The sequence below is a fragment of the Sinohyriopsis cumingii genome, chromosome 17 (assembly GCF_028554795.1).
Source record: "Sinohyriopsis cumingii isolate HCF-2022 chromosome 17, ASM2855479v2, whole genome shotgun sequence".
NCBI classification, from domain to species: Eukaryota; Metazoa; Mollusca; class Bivalvia; order Unionida; family Unionidae; genus Sinohyriopsis; species Sinohyriopsis cumingii.
In genome coordinates, this window is record NC_142977.1 from 10217188 (window position 1) to 10231687 (window position 14500).

The 14500-nt window shown below is 34.9% G+C and overlaps 1 protein-coding gene across 1 annotated transcript in view; it reads right to left on the reverse strand.

Moving 5' to 3' along the window:
* LOC149777730 (uncharacterized) overlaps positions 1-14500 on the reverse strand; it is a 263591-nt gene that overhangs the window by 206738 nt on the left and 42353 nt on the right. Inside the window, exons 6-8 of the mRNA XM_089938777.1 lie at positions 6207-6400; positions 5124-5252; positions 2576-2798 (exon numbers count right to left, since the gene is read on the reverse strand). Of these exons, the coding sequence (XP_089794903.1) occupies positions 2576-2798; positions 5124-5252; positions 6207-6400 (546 nt within the window). The remainder of the gene's footprint in view (positions 1-2575; positions 2799-5123; positions 5253-6206; positions 6401-14500) is intronic.

Consider the following 14500-nt stretch of genomic DNA (forward strand, 5'->3'; position numbering starts at 1 on the left):
CAATTATTCTGATGCGAATCTTATCTGCCTACGCTTGTATTTATACCAGCAAAGCAATATCTTTCTTTCAAATTCAGCTGTTGATCTCATAATTTGCAATATCCAGGTATATTTTATCAAATGATTGTAAAATAAAAAAGCTCAGTGTTGACAAGAAAGTTGCATGTAATTTACATGTGACTCCATGAAATAGGTCACTTGATTAAGGTAAAATAAGGAGGTGTGGCTTGTCTACAGGAGTAATTTATTGTAAAATAAGGAGGTGTGGCTTGTCTACAGGGGTAATTTATTGTAAAATAAGGAGGTGTGGCTTGTCTACAGGGGTAATTTATTGTAAAATAAGGAGGTGTGACTTATCTACAGGAGCAATTTATTGTAAAATAAGGACATGTGGCTTATCTACATGAGTGATTTATTGTAAAATAAGTAGGTGTGGCTTGTCTACAGGGGTAATTTATTGTAAAATAAGGAAGTATGGCTTATTTACAGGAGTAATTTATTGTAAAATAAGGACATGTGGCTATCTACATGAGTGATTCATTGTAAAATAAGTAGGTGTGGCTCGTCTACAGGGGTAATTTATTGTAAAATAAGGAGGTGTTACTTATCTACAGGAGTGATTTTTTGTAAAATAAGGAGGTGTGGCTTATTTACAGGAGTAATTTATTGCAAAATAAGGAGGTGTGGCTTATATACAGGCGCTATTTAATTTACTGTAAAATAAGAAGGTGTGGCTTGTCTACAGGAGTGATTTATTGTAAAATAAGGAGGTGTGGGTTATCTACAAGAGTAATTTATTGTAAAATAAGTAGGTGTGGCTTGCCTATAGGAGTGATTTATTGTAAAATAAGGAGGTGTGGCTTATCTACAGGAGTGATTTATTGTAAAATAAGGAGGTGTGGCTTATTTACAGGAGTAATTTATTGCAAAATAAGGAGGTGTGGCTTATATACAGAAGCAATTTAATTTATTGTAAAATAAAAAGGTGTGGCTTGTCTACAGGAGTGATTTATTGTAAAATAAGGAGATGTGGGTTATCTACAAGAGTAACTTATTGTAAAATAAGTAGGTGTGGCTTGCCTACAGGAGTGATTTATTGTAAAATAAGGAGGTGTGGCTTATTTACAGGAGTGATTTATTGTAAAATAAGGAGGTGTGGCTTATCTACAGGGGTATATTATTGTAAAATAAGGAGGTGTGACTTATCTACAGGAGTGATTTATTGTAAAATAAGGAGGTGTGGCTTATATACAGGAGAGATTCATTGTAAAATAAGGAGGTGTGGCTTATCTACAGGAGAGATTCATTGTAAAATAAGTAGGTGTGGCTCATTTACTGGAGTGATTTATTAATAAGGAGGTGTGGCTTATCTACAGGAGTGATAGATTTTAAAATAAGGAGGTGTGGCTTATCTACAGGAGTGATTTATTCTAAAATAAGGAGATGTGGCTTATCTACAGGGGTATATTATTGTAAAATAAGGAGGTGTGACTTATCTACAGGAGTGATTTATTGTAAACTAAGGTGTGGCTCATTCACTGGAGTGATTTATTGTAAAACAAGGAGGTGTGGTTTATCTACAGGAGAGACTCATTGTAAAAAAAGGAGGTGTCGCTTATCTACAGGAGTGATAGATTTTAAAATAAGGCGGTGTGGCTTATCTACAGGAGTGATTTATTGTAAAATAAGAAGATGTGGCTTATCTATAGGGGTAATTTATTGTAAGATAAGGAGGTGTGGCTTGTCTACAGGGGTAATTTATTGTAAAATAAGGAGGTGTGGCTTGTCTACAGGGGTAATTTATTGTAAAATAAGGAGGTGTGGCTTGTCTACAGGGGTAATTTATTGTAAAATAAGGCAGTGTGGCTTATCTACAGGAGTGATTTACTGTAAAATAAGGAGATGTGGCTTATCTATAGGGGTAATTTATTGTAAGATAAAGAGGTGTGGCTTGTCTACAGGGGTAATTTATTGTAAAATAAGGAGATGTGGCTTATCTATAGGGGTAATTTATTGTAAGATAAAGAGGTGTGGCTTGTCTACACGAGTGATTTATTTATGAGTATATATGGTAAGACACATATTAAACAATGTGCATATTTTCATCCAACATAACATTTGCCTTTCCACCATTAATACTGGCCGCCATGTATAGCCTATCGTGTGCTGAAAAATGGCGTTAAACCCTACAACATCAACAACATTTGCCTTTCCACCATTAATACTGGCCGCCATGTATAGCCTATTGTGTGCTGAAAAATGGCATTAAACCCTACAACATCAACAACATTTGCCTTCCACCATTAATACTGGCCGCCATGTATAGCCTATCATGTGCTGAAAAATGGCGTTAAACCCTACAACATCAACAACATCATTTGTCTTTATGAAAAATGCACAATCATGTGAAGAACAAATAAACACAAATTACAATGTCATACAACCAATATGTTATTCATCAAATCATTTCAGCCACCTAAATTATCCCCACACAAACAGAACACAAAAATTGTTAACAGGCTGAAAGAAAACCTATTATAATTCTGGATGGCATAGTTTCAATGTTTTTCCTCACCTTTATGGACCTTTTCCTGTTTCTGTGCGAGCTCTTCATCTAGGACTTCATGTAGCTGTGCCCTCATTGGTGATGCCCCCTGTGGGAGTTCCATCACGGATTGTATCTGGGCTCGCTGTGGGGAGGCAGATATTATGGAACCATCAGAAGCAAATTTGTTGGCCTTATACCTCGCACGTCCGATGTATGGACTCTCTCCTAGTAACCCACTGTCTTCTCCTTCCTAGAGAAACAACAAGAGAACAACCAGGCATAAATGTATAATGTGCATCAATTGCTTGTGAGATCTGAATAACCTTTTATAACAACCATTAAAATATTACTTTCTCACTATTAGGCACATTAGTATAACACTTCCATGCTATAAGGTATTTTATTATAACACTTCCTTGCTATAAGGTATTTTATTATAACACTTCTATGCTATAAGGTATTTTATTATAACACTTCCATGCTATAAGGTATTTTAGTATAACACTTCCTTCCTATAAGGTATTTTAATATAACACTTCCTTGCTATAAGGTATTTTATTATAACACTTCTATGCTATAAGGTATTTTATTATAACACTTCTATGCTATAAGGTATTTTATTATAACACTTCCTTGCTATAAGGTATTTTATTATAACACTTCTATGCTATAAGGTATTTTATTATAACACTTCTATGATATAAGGTATTTTATTATAACTCTTCCTTCCTATAAGGTATTTTATTATAACACTTCTATGCTATAAGGTATTTTATTATAACACTTCCTTGCTATAAGGTATTTTATTATAACACTTCCTTGCTATGAGGTATTTTAGTATAACACTTCTTTGCTATAAGGTATTTTATTATAACACTTCCATGCTATAAGGTATTTTATTATAACACTTCCTTGCTATGAGGTATTTTAGTATAACACTTCTTTGCTATAAGGTATTTTATTATAACACTTCCTTCCTATAAGGTATTTTAATATAACACTTCAATCCTATAAGGTATTTTAATATAACACTTCCATGCTATAAGGTATTTTATTATAACACTTCTATGCTATAAGATATTTTATTATAACACTTCCTTGCTATAAGGTATTTTATTATAACACTTCCTTGCTATAAGGTATTTTATTATAACACTTCCTTGCTATAAGGTATTTTAGTATAACACTTCCATGCTATAAGGTATTTTATTATAACACTTCTATGCTATAAGGTATTTTAGTATAACACTTCTATGATATAAGGTATTTTATTATAACACTTCCTTCCTATAAGGTATTTTAATATAACACTTCCATGCTATAAGGTATTTTATTATAACACTTCTATGCTATAAGGTATTTTATTATAACACTTCTATGCTATAAGGTATTTTATTATAACACTTCCTTCCTATAAGGTATTTTAATATAACACTTCCATGCTATAAGGTATTTTATTATAACACTTCTATGATATAAGGTATTTTATTATAACACTTCCTTCCTATAAGGTATTTTATTATAACACTTCCATGCTATAAGGTATTTTATTATAACACTTCCTTGCTGTAAGACACTTCACAATAACATTTTCTTACAATAAGGCACTTCATTATAATACTTCCTTATCATAACACACCTCATTATAACACTTCCTTACTGTTAAGTATTTTACAATAACACTGCTTCACTACAGGGCAATTTACCATAACACTACCTTACTGTAAAGTACTTCCTTACTATAAGGCACTTCATTATGCCACTTCCTTACTATAACATACTTTACCATAACACTTTCTTACTATAAAACACTTCATTATAACGCTTGCTTACAAGAGAGTGAGTGAACATATTTTTGTGGCTTTTCTATGCATCACTACAATAATTAATCTCCTTATATATTTCCTTCATTTATATACATTTTTAATGAGATCCAGTACATTAATTATAAATTATGATTCATTAAGACTCTTGCTATGCTAGGTACCAATTTGTGCAAAGGGACGAAAATAACAAAAATCAAGCACAGATTATGTCGCTTTTTTGAATAGATGAATTAAATAACAGGAATACTTTGTGCAAATGAACTTTTTGGAACCGGATGAATCACACCTGTTTGCCAACAGGTAAAACCAAATAATTTTTTTCTTCTGTTGGGGATTTAATGCTTCTGTTTGTTGAAAGCATTCTTCATTAGCAAATCTCCTGGGAAAAAAGTTAGAGAAAAAGGTTGAATGATTTTCTATGGGCTTACAATAAGATGCTATAACAACTCATTTTCTCAATAAGTGCTGTCATACCTATAAATGAGGTATGAACATTTTTCTTTTTCTCCTTATAATTTTCATTATTTTCTATTGGTAGTAAACCACCACCCCACCAACAACAAATAAAAACCCTGTTCCTTGCAGGTAAATTTTATTGGAACAGTCCAAAGCCATGATTTTTTAAAGAAAAGATACTAATACAGATGTAAAGTTGATTGGGCAGACCGAGGGAAATAGATATTACCAATTAGAAACTATAAATCTTCATTTACTAAATATAAAGTTTTACTAATTAACAGACTAATTACCTCATATGAGGGTTCAGGACCTCTACCAAGGCTGTCAAATTTGGAGTCAATTTTATAAAAGGCCAACTCCTGTTCCAGTTGATAGTGTTTCTCACAGGCTTTGTTCAGCTCCTGAGTCTTCTTTTTCAACTGAAAATGAAATCATTAACACGTGAAAAATATCGTTCTGTAAGATCGAAGATCAAATTCCGTAGACCACATGCATGTATCCAGCAGACAATGACACAACAGATTTTTAGATTTTTTAAAACAAAATTTAGGTCTATATGATGATCTAATACATTTTTTATTTTCCATTTTTCCACCAAATTTGGGTTTTAATGAAATCATTTACATTTCACTAGGAAAGACATTGTAAAGATTGTGCAAGTAGAGAACGTTCTGAAATAGGTGTTGCTTTGTCGGCGTTTATTACATCATGCTACAAGAATAGTACTGTATCACAACATACCATATAGCAGCCATTTTTCATGGACATCAAATCGAGCTTTCTTTAAAAAAATGATGGGTACTTAAACTAAGGTTAGATCAGCTTTAGCGACGGTGAATTTGGAAAGGTTGTAGTATTCAAGGCAGTCAATTTTGAGAGGACTTTTTCTTTGTTGTAATTTCACCATGAACTAATAAATCTCCAAAGTTCTATGGGGCCTGAAAACACAAAAATAGCAAGGTTAATTTGTACATCTCATTTCTTGATACAGTCCAAGGCATTTTAGATATGCATCCATATCATTCAGATGCACGCCTCAAATATCAAGGTCAAACAGGAATTGTAAATCCATACAACTTGTCAGAAAATAGAATTAAACTTCAGCTGTCTTCTAATGAAAAGCCTCATTGATCAGAAAGACGTCTGTATCAGAAAAGACTCGGCATCATGTGACAATATGGATGTATGTGGGCAACACAACATGCCCTCTCCACAGCCATGGCGGAAGTATCAGAAGTAAATGGTTGGACCCCTTCTTCATGGTTCTTCAGCTTTTTTTATTTCAACTACTTCATTCAACAATTAATTCACTCAAGATGTTCATGTTTTAACTTACTGTAATAAATAAAGTTTTAAAATGTATAGCTACATACAATATCATTCTTAGTTTCCAGCTCCTTTTCAAGTTCTCGTATTCTTTCGGTCTGTGCCTTATCCCGTCTCTTCAGTTCATCTTCTGTAGCGGACAAATGACTCCGTTCCTGCTGCGAGCGATTGTGGTCCTCTTCAAGTCTACGGAATTTCTGTTCCTCTTGTTCTAGTTGTTTTTCAAGTCTCTCTAATTCATCTATAGATAGAATAAACAATGTTTATCCTTTCACATTCATTTAAACACAAGGAAAATTGGAATTTGTAGTTCTTCCTATAAAAGTTACCTGATTTATTAGACATAAATAAACTACACCTTCACATATTAAATTAAAGCACACAGTAATATTATTTATATCGTAACAATACTGATATGTGACAAGCAGTGATCAGGTTTCATATGGTCAATGGCTACACAACTGGAGTGCTGTCAACAAAAGTGACTCTCAATAACGTGTCAATAAAATTTATTTTGTATTTAAGGCTTTAGATATCCTTTCCTACCTGTCAAGGTGAAAACATGAACAAATACTTTTATTGTACAATATATCATTTGTACCTGGTCAAGGTGAAAACATGAAAAAATACCTTTATTGTACAATATATCCTTTGTACCTGGTCAAGATGAAAACATGAAGAAATACCTTTATTGTGTAGTGTAATATCCTTTGTACCTGGTCAAGGTGAAAACATGAAGAAATACTTTTATTGTGCAATATATCCTTTGTACCTGGTCAAGGTGAAAACATGAAGAAATACCTTTATTGTACAATATATCCTTTGTACCTGGTCAAGGTGAAAACATGAAGAAATACCTTTATTGTACAATATATCTTTGTACCTGGTCAAGGTGAAAACATGAAGAAATATCTTTATTGTGCTGTGTGATATCTGTATGTATAGATAAGGACACAACAAGCTGATGTAGGCCACCCTCAACATTTGTTGTATTTGTTACTGGGTAGGCAATGTGTATACAGTACATGTTTGTCATCTATAGTGATTAATCAAGGTGATAATCTATGAATGAGTCATAGTGACTGTCACTCCATGGTTATTTGTGTTACTGGGTAGGCAATGTGTATACAGTACATGTTTGCCATGTGAGACCTTACCTGTAGTGACTAATCAAGGTGATAAGCTATGCAATAGTCATGACTGTAACAGTAGTCATAGTGACTGTCACTCCATGATTACTTTAAGGTGGCTACTTACACCACATCAATCTGGATTTCAGGAATGGAAAATATTTAAAGCATCTGAAGTAGACTTTGTTACCTATGCTTACAAAATGTATTAAAAACATATTACTGTGTCATGATAGATAACTTGTACACCTTGTCACATTTCATGAAATGACTTCTACTACTATTTGCCCCCAACCACTGTCACAGTGTGACTAAATAGTGCATTTCCTACCACTGTCACAGTGTGACTAAATAGTGCTTTCTAAACACAAGTATAACAATGCAGACTTGTGTTCCTGTATAACATAAAACTAATCCAGCAGAACTGAAAGTAGGGTAAATATGTCCCAGCCTCCCTTACAAATGATGTAAATGTATGAAAGTGTATGTAACTTCTTTAAAAAGCCAGGGTCTATTCTAGGACAAACAATACCAAATCTTAGGTTAATTTTTCCAACTTTCTGCTGAAAAATCCACACAACATTAAAAATCTATCTGTCCCCATTTTTCTTTTTTTCAGCATCCTTGACCTTTGACCTTCCTAACCCCAAGTGCCCTCCTAGTAGAAAAAACAAGCTGGCTGACTCTCTGTTTTTGAAGCAGTTTCCGAATCTCCTGGACGATGGAAATTCGATATGAAGCAACCTGATTATTCTTGGACATTTAAACTTTCACTTTGACTGTCCCGGAAACTCCAATACATCAAAACTCATAGATTCCATTAATGTTTTCAACCTCAAACAGTCAGTTAACCAACCCACCCATAAACATGGTCACATTTTAGACTGGATTCTTCACAGACCTGATGATAACATTATACGGTCCTCCCTGGTATCTCATGATCTTGCATCAGATCACCTCTGCATTATATGCCATCTTGACGTATCAGTCCCTAACCCTCCACCTTTATCTGCTACTAAGAGAAACCTCCGTATGATAAATAGAACCAAACTAATGCACGACATCCAAGCTAACCTAACAACTTGCTTACCTCCTACCGCAGAACAACTCGATAACTGTCTGCGTGCATTGCTTGACAAACATGCCCCAGCTACCAAGTGCAGAGTTCCAATTCAAAAGTGTTCTCCATGGTATAGAAGTGTTAGGAACCAGCTTCGCACTGCTAAAAGAGACCACCATAAAGCTGAGAGGCTCTGGCTTTCCACCAGACTAACTATTCATAAGCAAATCTATGAAGCCGCTAAGAAGAATGTCACAAATATAGTCCATGCAGCGAAATCAGCCCACTACACTACTAAGATCATGGAAAGTTCCAGCTGCAAAGAGCTCTTCGAGATTACTAACAAGCTAATGTCAAGGAACAAATCAACAGCACTTCCAACTACCTTCTCTCCAGTCGACCTTCCGGACATGTTTGCAAATTTCTTCCGTGACAAAGTACAAACCATTGGAGACAAGCTTGACACCACAATTTCAATTGACTCATCATCACCATACAGTTGGGATAAAAAATTTGAGCGGCAACCATTAGAAGCATTTGAACCTGTCTCTATGGATTTCGTACATACAATCCTGATGAAGAGTGCACCAAAGTCATGTGAACTTGATCCAATTCCAACATCACTGCTGCTTGAGTGCTTAGATCCAGAATTGCCATCACTAACTGATGTTATTAATACCTCTCTCTCATCTGGGAAATTCCCATCATTTTTCAAAACTGCCACTGTAAAGCCTCTGCTGAAGAAACCAACACTAGACCATAACGATTTAAAGAACTACCGCCCAGTTTCTAATCTCCCATTCATATAAAACATCTTAGAAAAGGTTGTTCTATCCCAGCTTGTATCTCATCTAAATTCAAACATTTTTTTTTTAGCAATGTACAATCTGCATATCGCCCTTGCCACAGTATTGAAACTACACTTCTAAAAGTAGTTTATGACCTTCTCTCTGCGTTGGATAGCGGAAAGATTACAGTCCTCACACTCCTTGATTTGTCTGCAGCATTTGACACAATAGACCATGATATATTACTTCACCGTCTCCAGCATGTATTTGGCATTCATGATACAGCCTTACTGTGGTTCAAGTCCTACTTGGTCAACAGGACACAAATTGTATCTGCAAATGGAATACACTCCAGCCCAGTTGATCTATGTTGTGGTGTTCCACAGGGGTCTGTTCTTGGACTTGTTCCTTTCATTCTGTACACTCAATCGCTCTCAAGTGTCATAGATCATCATCCAGTGTCTCACCAATTGTACACTGATGACACCCAAAATATACAAATCTAGCCACCCAACTGAAGTTGATGCTACCATCCAAGGTGTAGAGAGGTACATTTCTGATGTGAAATCATGGATGACATGTAACAAGTTGCAGATGAATAATGATAAAACTGAGGCCATTCTGATCACAATACAAAGACTTTCTCATTCACATCCTTTACCTCAAACAATAAATATCAGCAACACCAATATTAAATTCACACAATCAGTATGAAACCTAGGTGTTACTCTGGACAGTACTCTCACATTGCACCAACATGTCGTGAACATATGCAAGGCTGCATATCTTGAGCTGAGACACATCAGCTCAATTCGAAAATATCTTTCAGTTGATGCCACTAAAACACTTGTGTGTTCATTAGTACTTTCAAGACTGGACTATTGTAACTCAATTCTGCCTGGTTCATCTCAGTATCTACTCCAGAAACTTCAAAAAGTTCAAAACACTGCTGCTCGGATCATACTTAGAGTACCACGATCAGAGCACACCTCCCCGCTGCTCTGTACCCTACACTGGCTATCCATTCGATCCAGAATCAAACACAAAATTTGTTCTCTGTGCTACGTTTCACTGTCGTACTCTAGTCCAACATACCTATCCGACCTCACCCATGTGTACACACCAGCAAGATACTTACGCTCCTCTTCTGACAATCGTATACTCATTATTCCCACTATGAAAACAAAGTCATATGGACAGCATTCTTTTGCATACCAGGGCCCAGCAACGTTGAATGAATTGCCCACTGAACTTAGACACAAAGACACAGTGATCACATTCAAGAGGGCACTCAAAACTCACTTATTTCAACTGCAAGAACAAACTTAAAGACCTAATAATGTTTCTTACCTTAAATATTCTCAGCATGTTTTTTATTTTTTCTAATTTCATGGTGTTTGTTTTTGTAATAATATTATTATGTTTTTTATCTTATAGGTGTTGTCTAATGTTGTAAAGCGCTTAGAGCTTCTAAAGATTAGGCGCTATACAAAGTCCTCATTATTATTATTATTAAGTAAAGATCAGGCAAGGTAAGTTAAATAGAACTAAGTTATTGTGCATAAACCATTTTTCTTCTTTCCGTCAGTTTCCATGATTTTTTACCTTTTGACCCTGTAAATGATAGGGTCTTCCATGCCTATGTGCAAGCCATCAACACAGCTTGGCAACGAAAGACAAAGTGCAAAAACAATTTCCTTCCCTCAGTCAGTGAATATGATCTTTGACCTTTTGATCCCAAAATCAATAGGGTTCTTCCTTCATCAATATGAAAGACTTCCACAAAAGTTTGGTAACTTTAGATAATGGATAACTCAATTAATTATGCAAAGACCATTTTGTTCTTCCAGTTTGTGACCGTGACCTGAGTTTTTTAAGCCCAAAATCAATAGAATTCTTCCTTACCCAGAATACAAGTCATCCACAAGGTTTGGTAACTTAAGATGGAGAACAATTCAAATTATTGTGCAAAATAAAAATTGGTAAGACAGTAACACCTTATAATAAGCCCCACATTGACACACATATAAAAACTGTTAACAGTAGTTGCATTCACAAAATTCTTTATAATACCACATTCCACTGTAACTAAAGGGTAATAACTGTAAGGAAAATCAAAGAATTACAAGATTTTCTCAATGTGTTCATATTTAAATGACGACTGTTATATTAACATGTCTTACTGTGATTCATAAAAACTGTAAGATGAGTAGTATTTACAACATAACTGTCTTACATTCAGTTGTAGGACAAAAAGAAAAATTACTCCAAAAAAATTGCAAGTAATTTGTCAATATGGGCATCTTCAGATCCTGACCATAATATGTATAAGGTTTCAGGGCAGTCCACTGAAAACTGTTGGACCAGTTGTGTTTGTAAAACTCTCTCATGCACTTCATCAAGCTGCAAGTCACAAAGGGCAATAACTCTTACAAAACATGCTGGATTATAATAATTTATCAATATGTGCATCTTCACAATATGACCAATTATGACAGGAATAACTCAAAAAATATTCAAAGGAGCAGTCATTTGTTGACATCTTCAGATGATGATAACAGAATTTCCTAAGTTTCATGGCATCCCAATGAAAACTGTAGACTGGTTGCATTCAAATATTTTGGAATACAATGCACTCAGCTGCAAGTAAAAAAAAGGGCAATTAACTCTTGTCAACTTGTATGAGCACAGTGATTGGTGCATCTTCAGGTGATAATCATAATATTTACCATGTGCAATGGCAATCCATCAAACATATTGGAACTAGCTGTGCTAAGAAGACTGCTGGACAGAAGGATGGATGGAGGAAGGGTGACATTCTTATACAACTCTACCTCAATACACGTGTGAATATAACATGGAAATTGTGTAGCACATATGCACAGGTGAACATAATCTGACTATATTTATCAGCAATTTGAGTACAACATGAGACCTTTTTGATTTATAAGACTGATAATGTATGTGTAGCTGATGTGGATCAAAGAGAGTCAAAGTGTGACAAACAATGAATCCACCATGTACAACTATATGTGTAGTGTCAAAGTGTGACAAACAATGAATAAACCATGTACAACTATATGTGTAGTGTCAAAGTGTGACAAACACTGTATTCATCATGTACAACTATATGTGTAGTGTCAAAGTGTGACAAACACTGTATTCATCATGTACTCTTATATGTGAAATATCAAAGTGTGACAAACAATGTATCCACCATGCACTCTTATATATGTAGTGTCAAAGTGAAAAACAATGTATCCATCATGTACTCTTACATGCATAGTGTCATAGTGTGACAAACACTGTATCCATCATGCACTCTTATATGTGTAGTGTCCAAGTCTGACAAACAATGTATCCACCATGCACTCTTATATGTGTAGTATCAAAGTGTGACAAACACTGTATCCACCATGTCCTCTTACAAGTGAAATGTCAAAGTGTGACAATGTATCCAACATGCACTCTTATATGATGTAGTGTCCAAGTGTGACAAACACTGTATCCACCATGAACTCTTATATGTGAAATGTCAAAGTGTGACAAACAATGTATCCACCATGCACTCTTATATGTGTAGTGTCAGTGACAAACAATGTATCCATCATGTACTCTTACATGTATAATGTCAAAGTGTGACAAACACTGTATCCATCATGCACACTTATATGTGTAGTGTCAAAGTGTGATAATGTATCCATTATGCACTCTTATGTGTAGTGTCAAAGTGTGACAAACAATGTATCCATCATGCACTCTTATATGTGTAGTGTCAAAGTATGACAAACACTGTATCCATCATGTACTCTTATATGTATAGTGTCAAAGTGTGACAAACATTGTATTCATCATGCACTCTTATATGTGTAGTGTCCAAGTCTGACAAACAATGTATCCATCATGCACTCTTATATGTGTAGTGTCAAAGTGTGATAAACAATGTATCCATCATGCACTCTTATGTGTAGTGTCAAAGTGTGACAAACAATGTATCCATCATGCACTCTTATATGTGTAGTGTCAAAGTAGGACAAACACTGTATCCATCATGCACTCTTATATGTGTAGTGTCCAAGTCTGACAAACAATGTATCCACCATGCACTCTTATATGTGTAGTATCAAAGTGTGACAAACACTGTATCCACCATGTACTCTTATATGTGAAATGTCAAAGTGTGACAATGAATCCAACATGCACTCTTATATGATGTAGTGTCCAAGTGTGACAAACACTGTATCCACCATGTATTCTTATATGTGAAATGTCAAAGTGTGACAAACAATGTATCCACCATGCACTCTTATATGTGTAGTGTCAGTGACAAACAATGTATCCATCATGTACTCTTACATGTATAGTGTCAAAGTGTGACAAACACTGTATCCATCATGCACTCTTATATGCGTAGTGTCAAAGTGTGATAAACAATGTATCCATCATGCACTCTTATGTGTAGTGTCAAAGTGACAATGTATCCATCATGCACTCTTATATGTGTAGTGTCAAAGTGATAAACAATGTATCCATCAAGTACTCTTACATGCATAGTGCCAAAGTGTGACAAACACTGTATCCATCATGCACTCTTATATGTGTAGTGTCAAAGTGTGATAAACAATGTAGCCATCATGCACTCTTATGTGTAGTGTCAAAGTGTGACAAACAATGTATCCATCATGCACTCTTATATGTGAAGTGTCAAAGTATGACAAGCACTGTATCCATCATGTACTCTTATATGTGCAGTGTCAAAGTGTGACAAACATTGTATCCATCATGCACTCTTATATGTGTAGAGTCAAAGTGACAATGTATCCATCATGTACTCTTATATGTGTAGTGTCAAAGTGTAACAAACAATGTATCCATCATGCAACAGTTTCTTGGTTTGGAGCAAATGAAGCAGAGTAAACAGACCATAGAAACAACAGACTAGCCAAACCAGGCATGTCTATAAGATTCAAATCAGCAAGCTAACCACTGTCACTGCAGCTACTTAGATGGCAAATGAAGGAACAGTATTGGAATTAAATATTCAATAAATTTGAGTAGACTGTGTTAAGAAGTTTACAGCAACCAAACGATGCATTGAAAACAAAACCTAGTCTCAGGAGGTGTAGCTAAATAAAGAGAAACAGACAAAGATAAATAATCATGAATGGATTCACATTCATCAGCGCACACATTGACACTGACACACAAATAGAAAGATAAAATGAATCCTATGACACACAAATAGAAAGATAAAATGAATCCTATGACACACAAATAGAAAGATAAAATGAATCCTATGACACACAAACAGAAAGATAAAATGAATCCTATGACACACAAATAGAAAGATAAAATGAATCCTA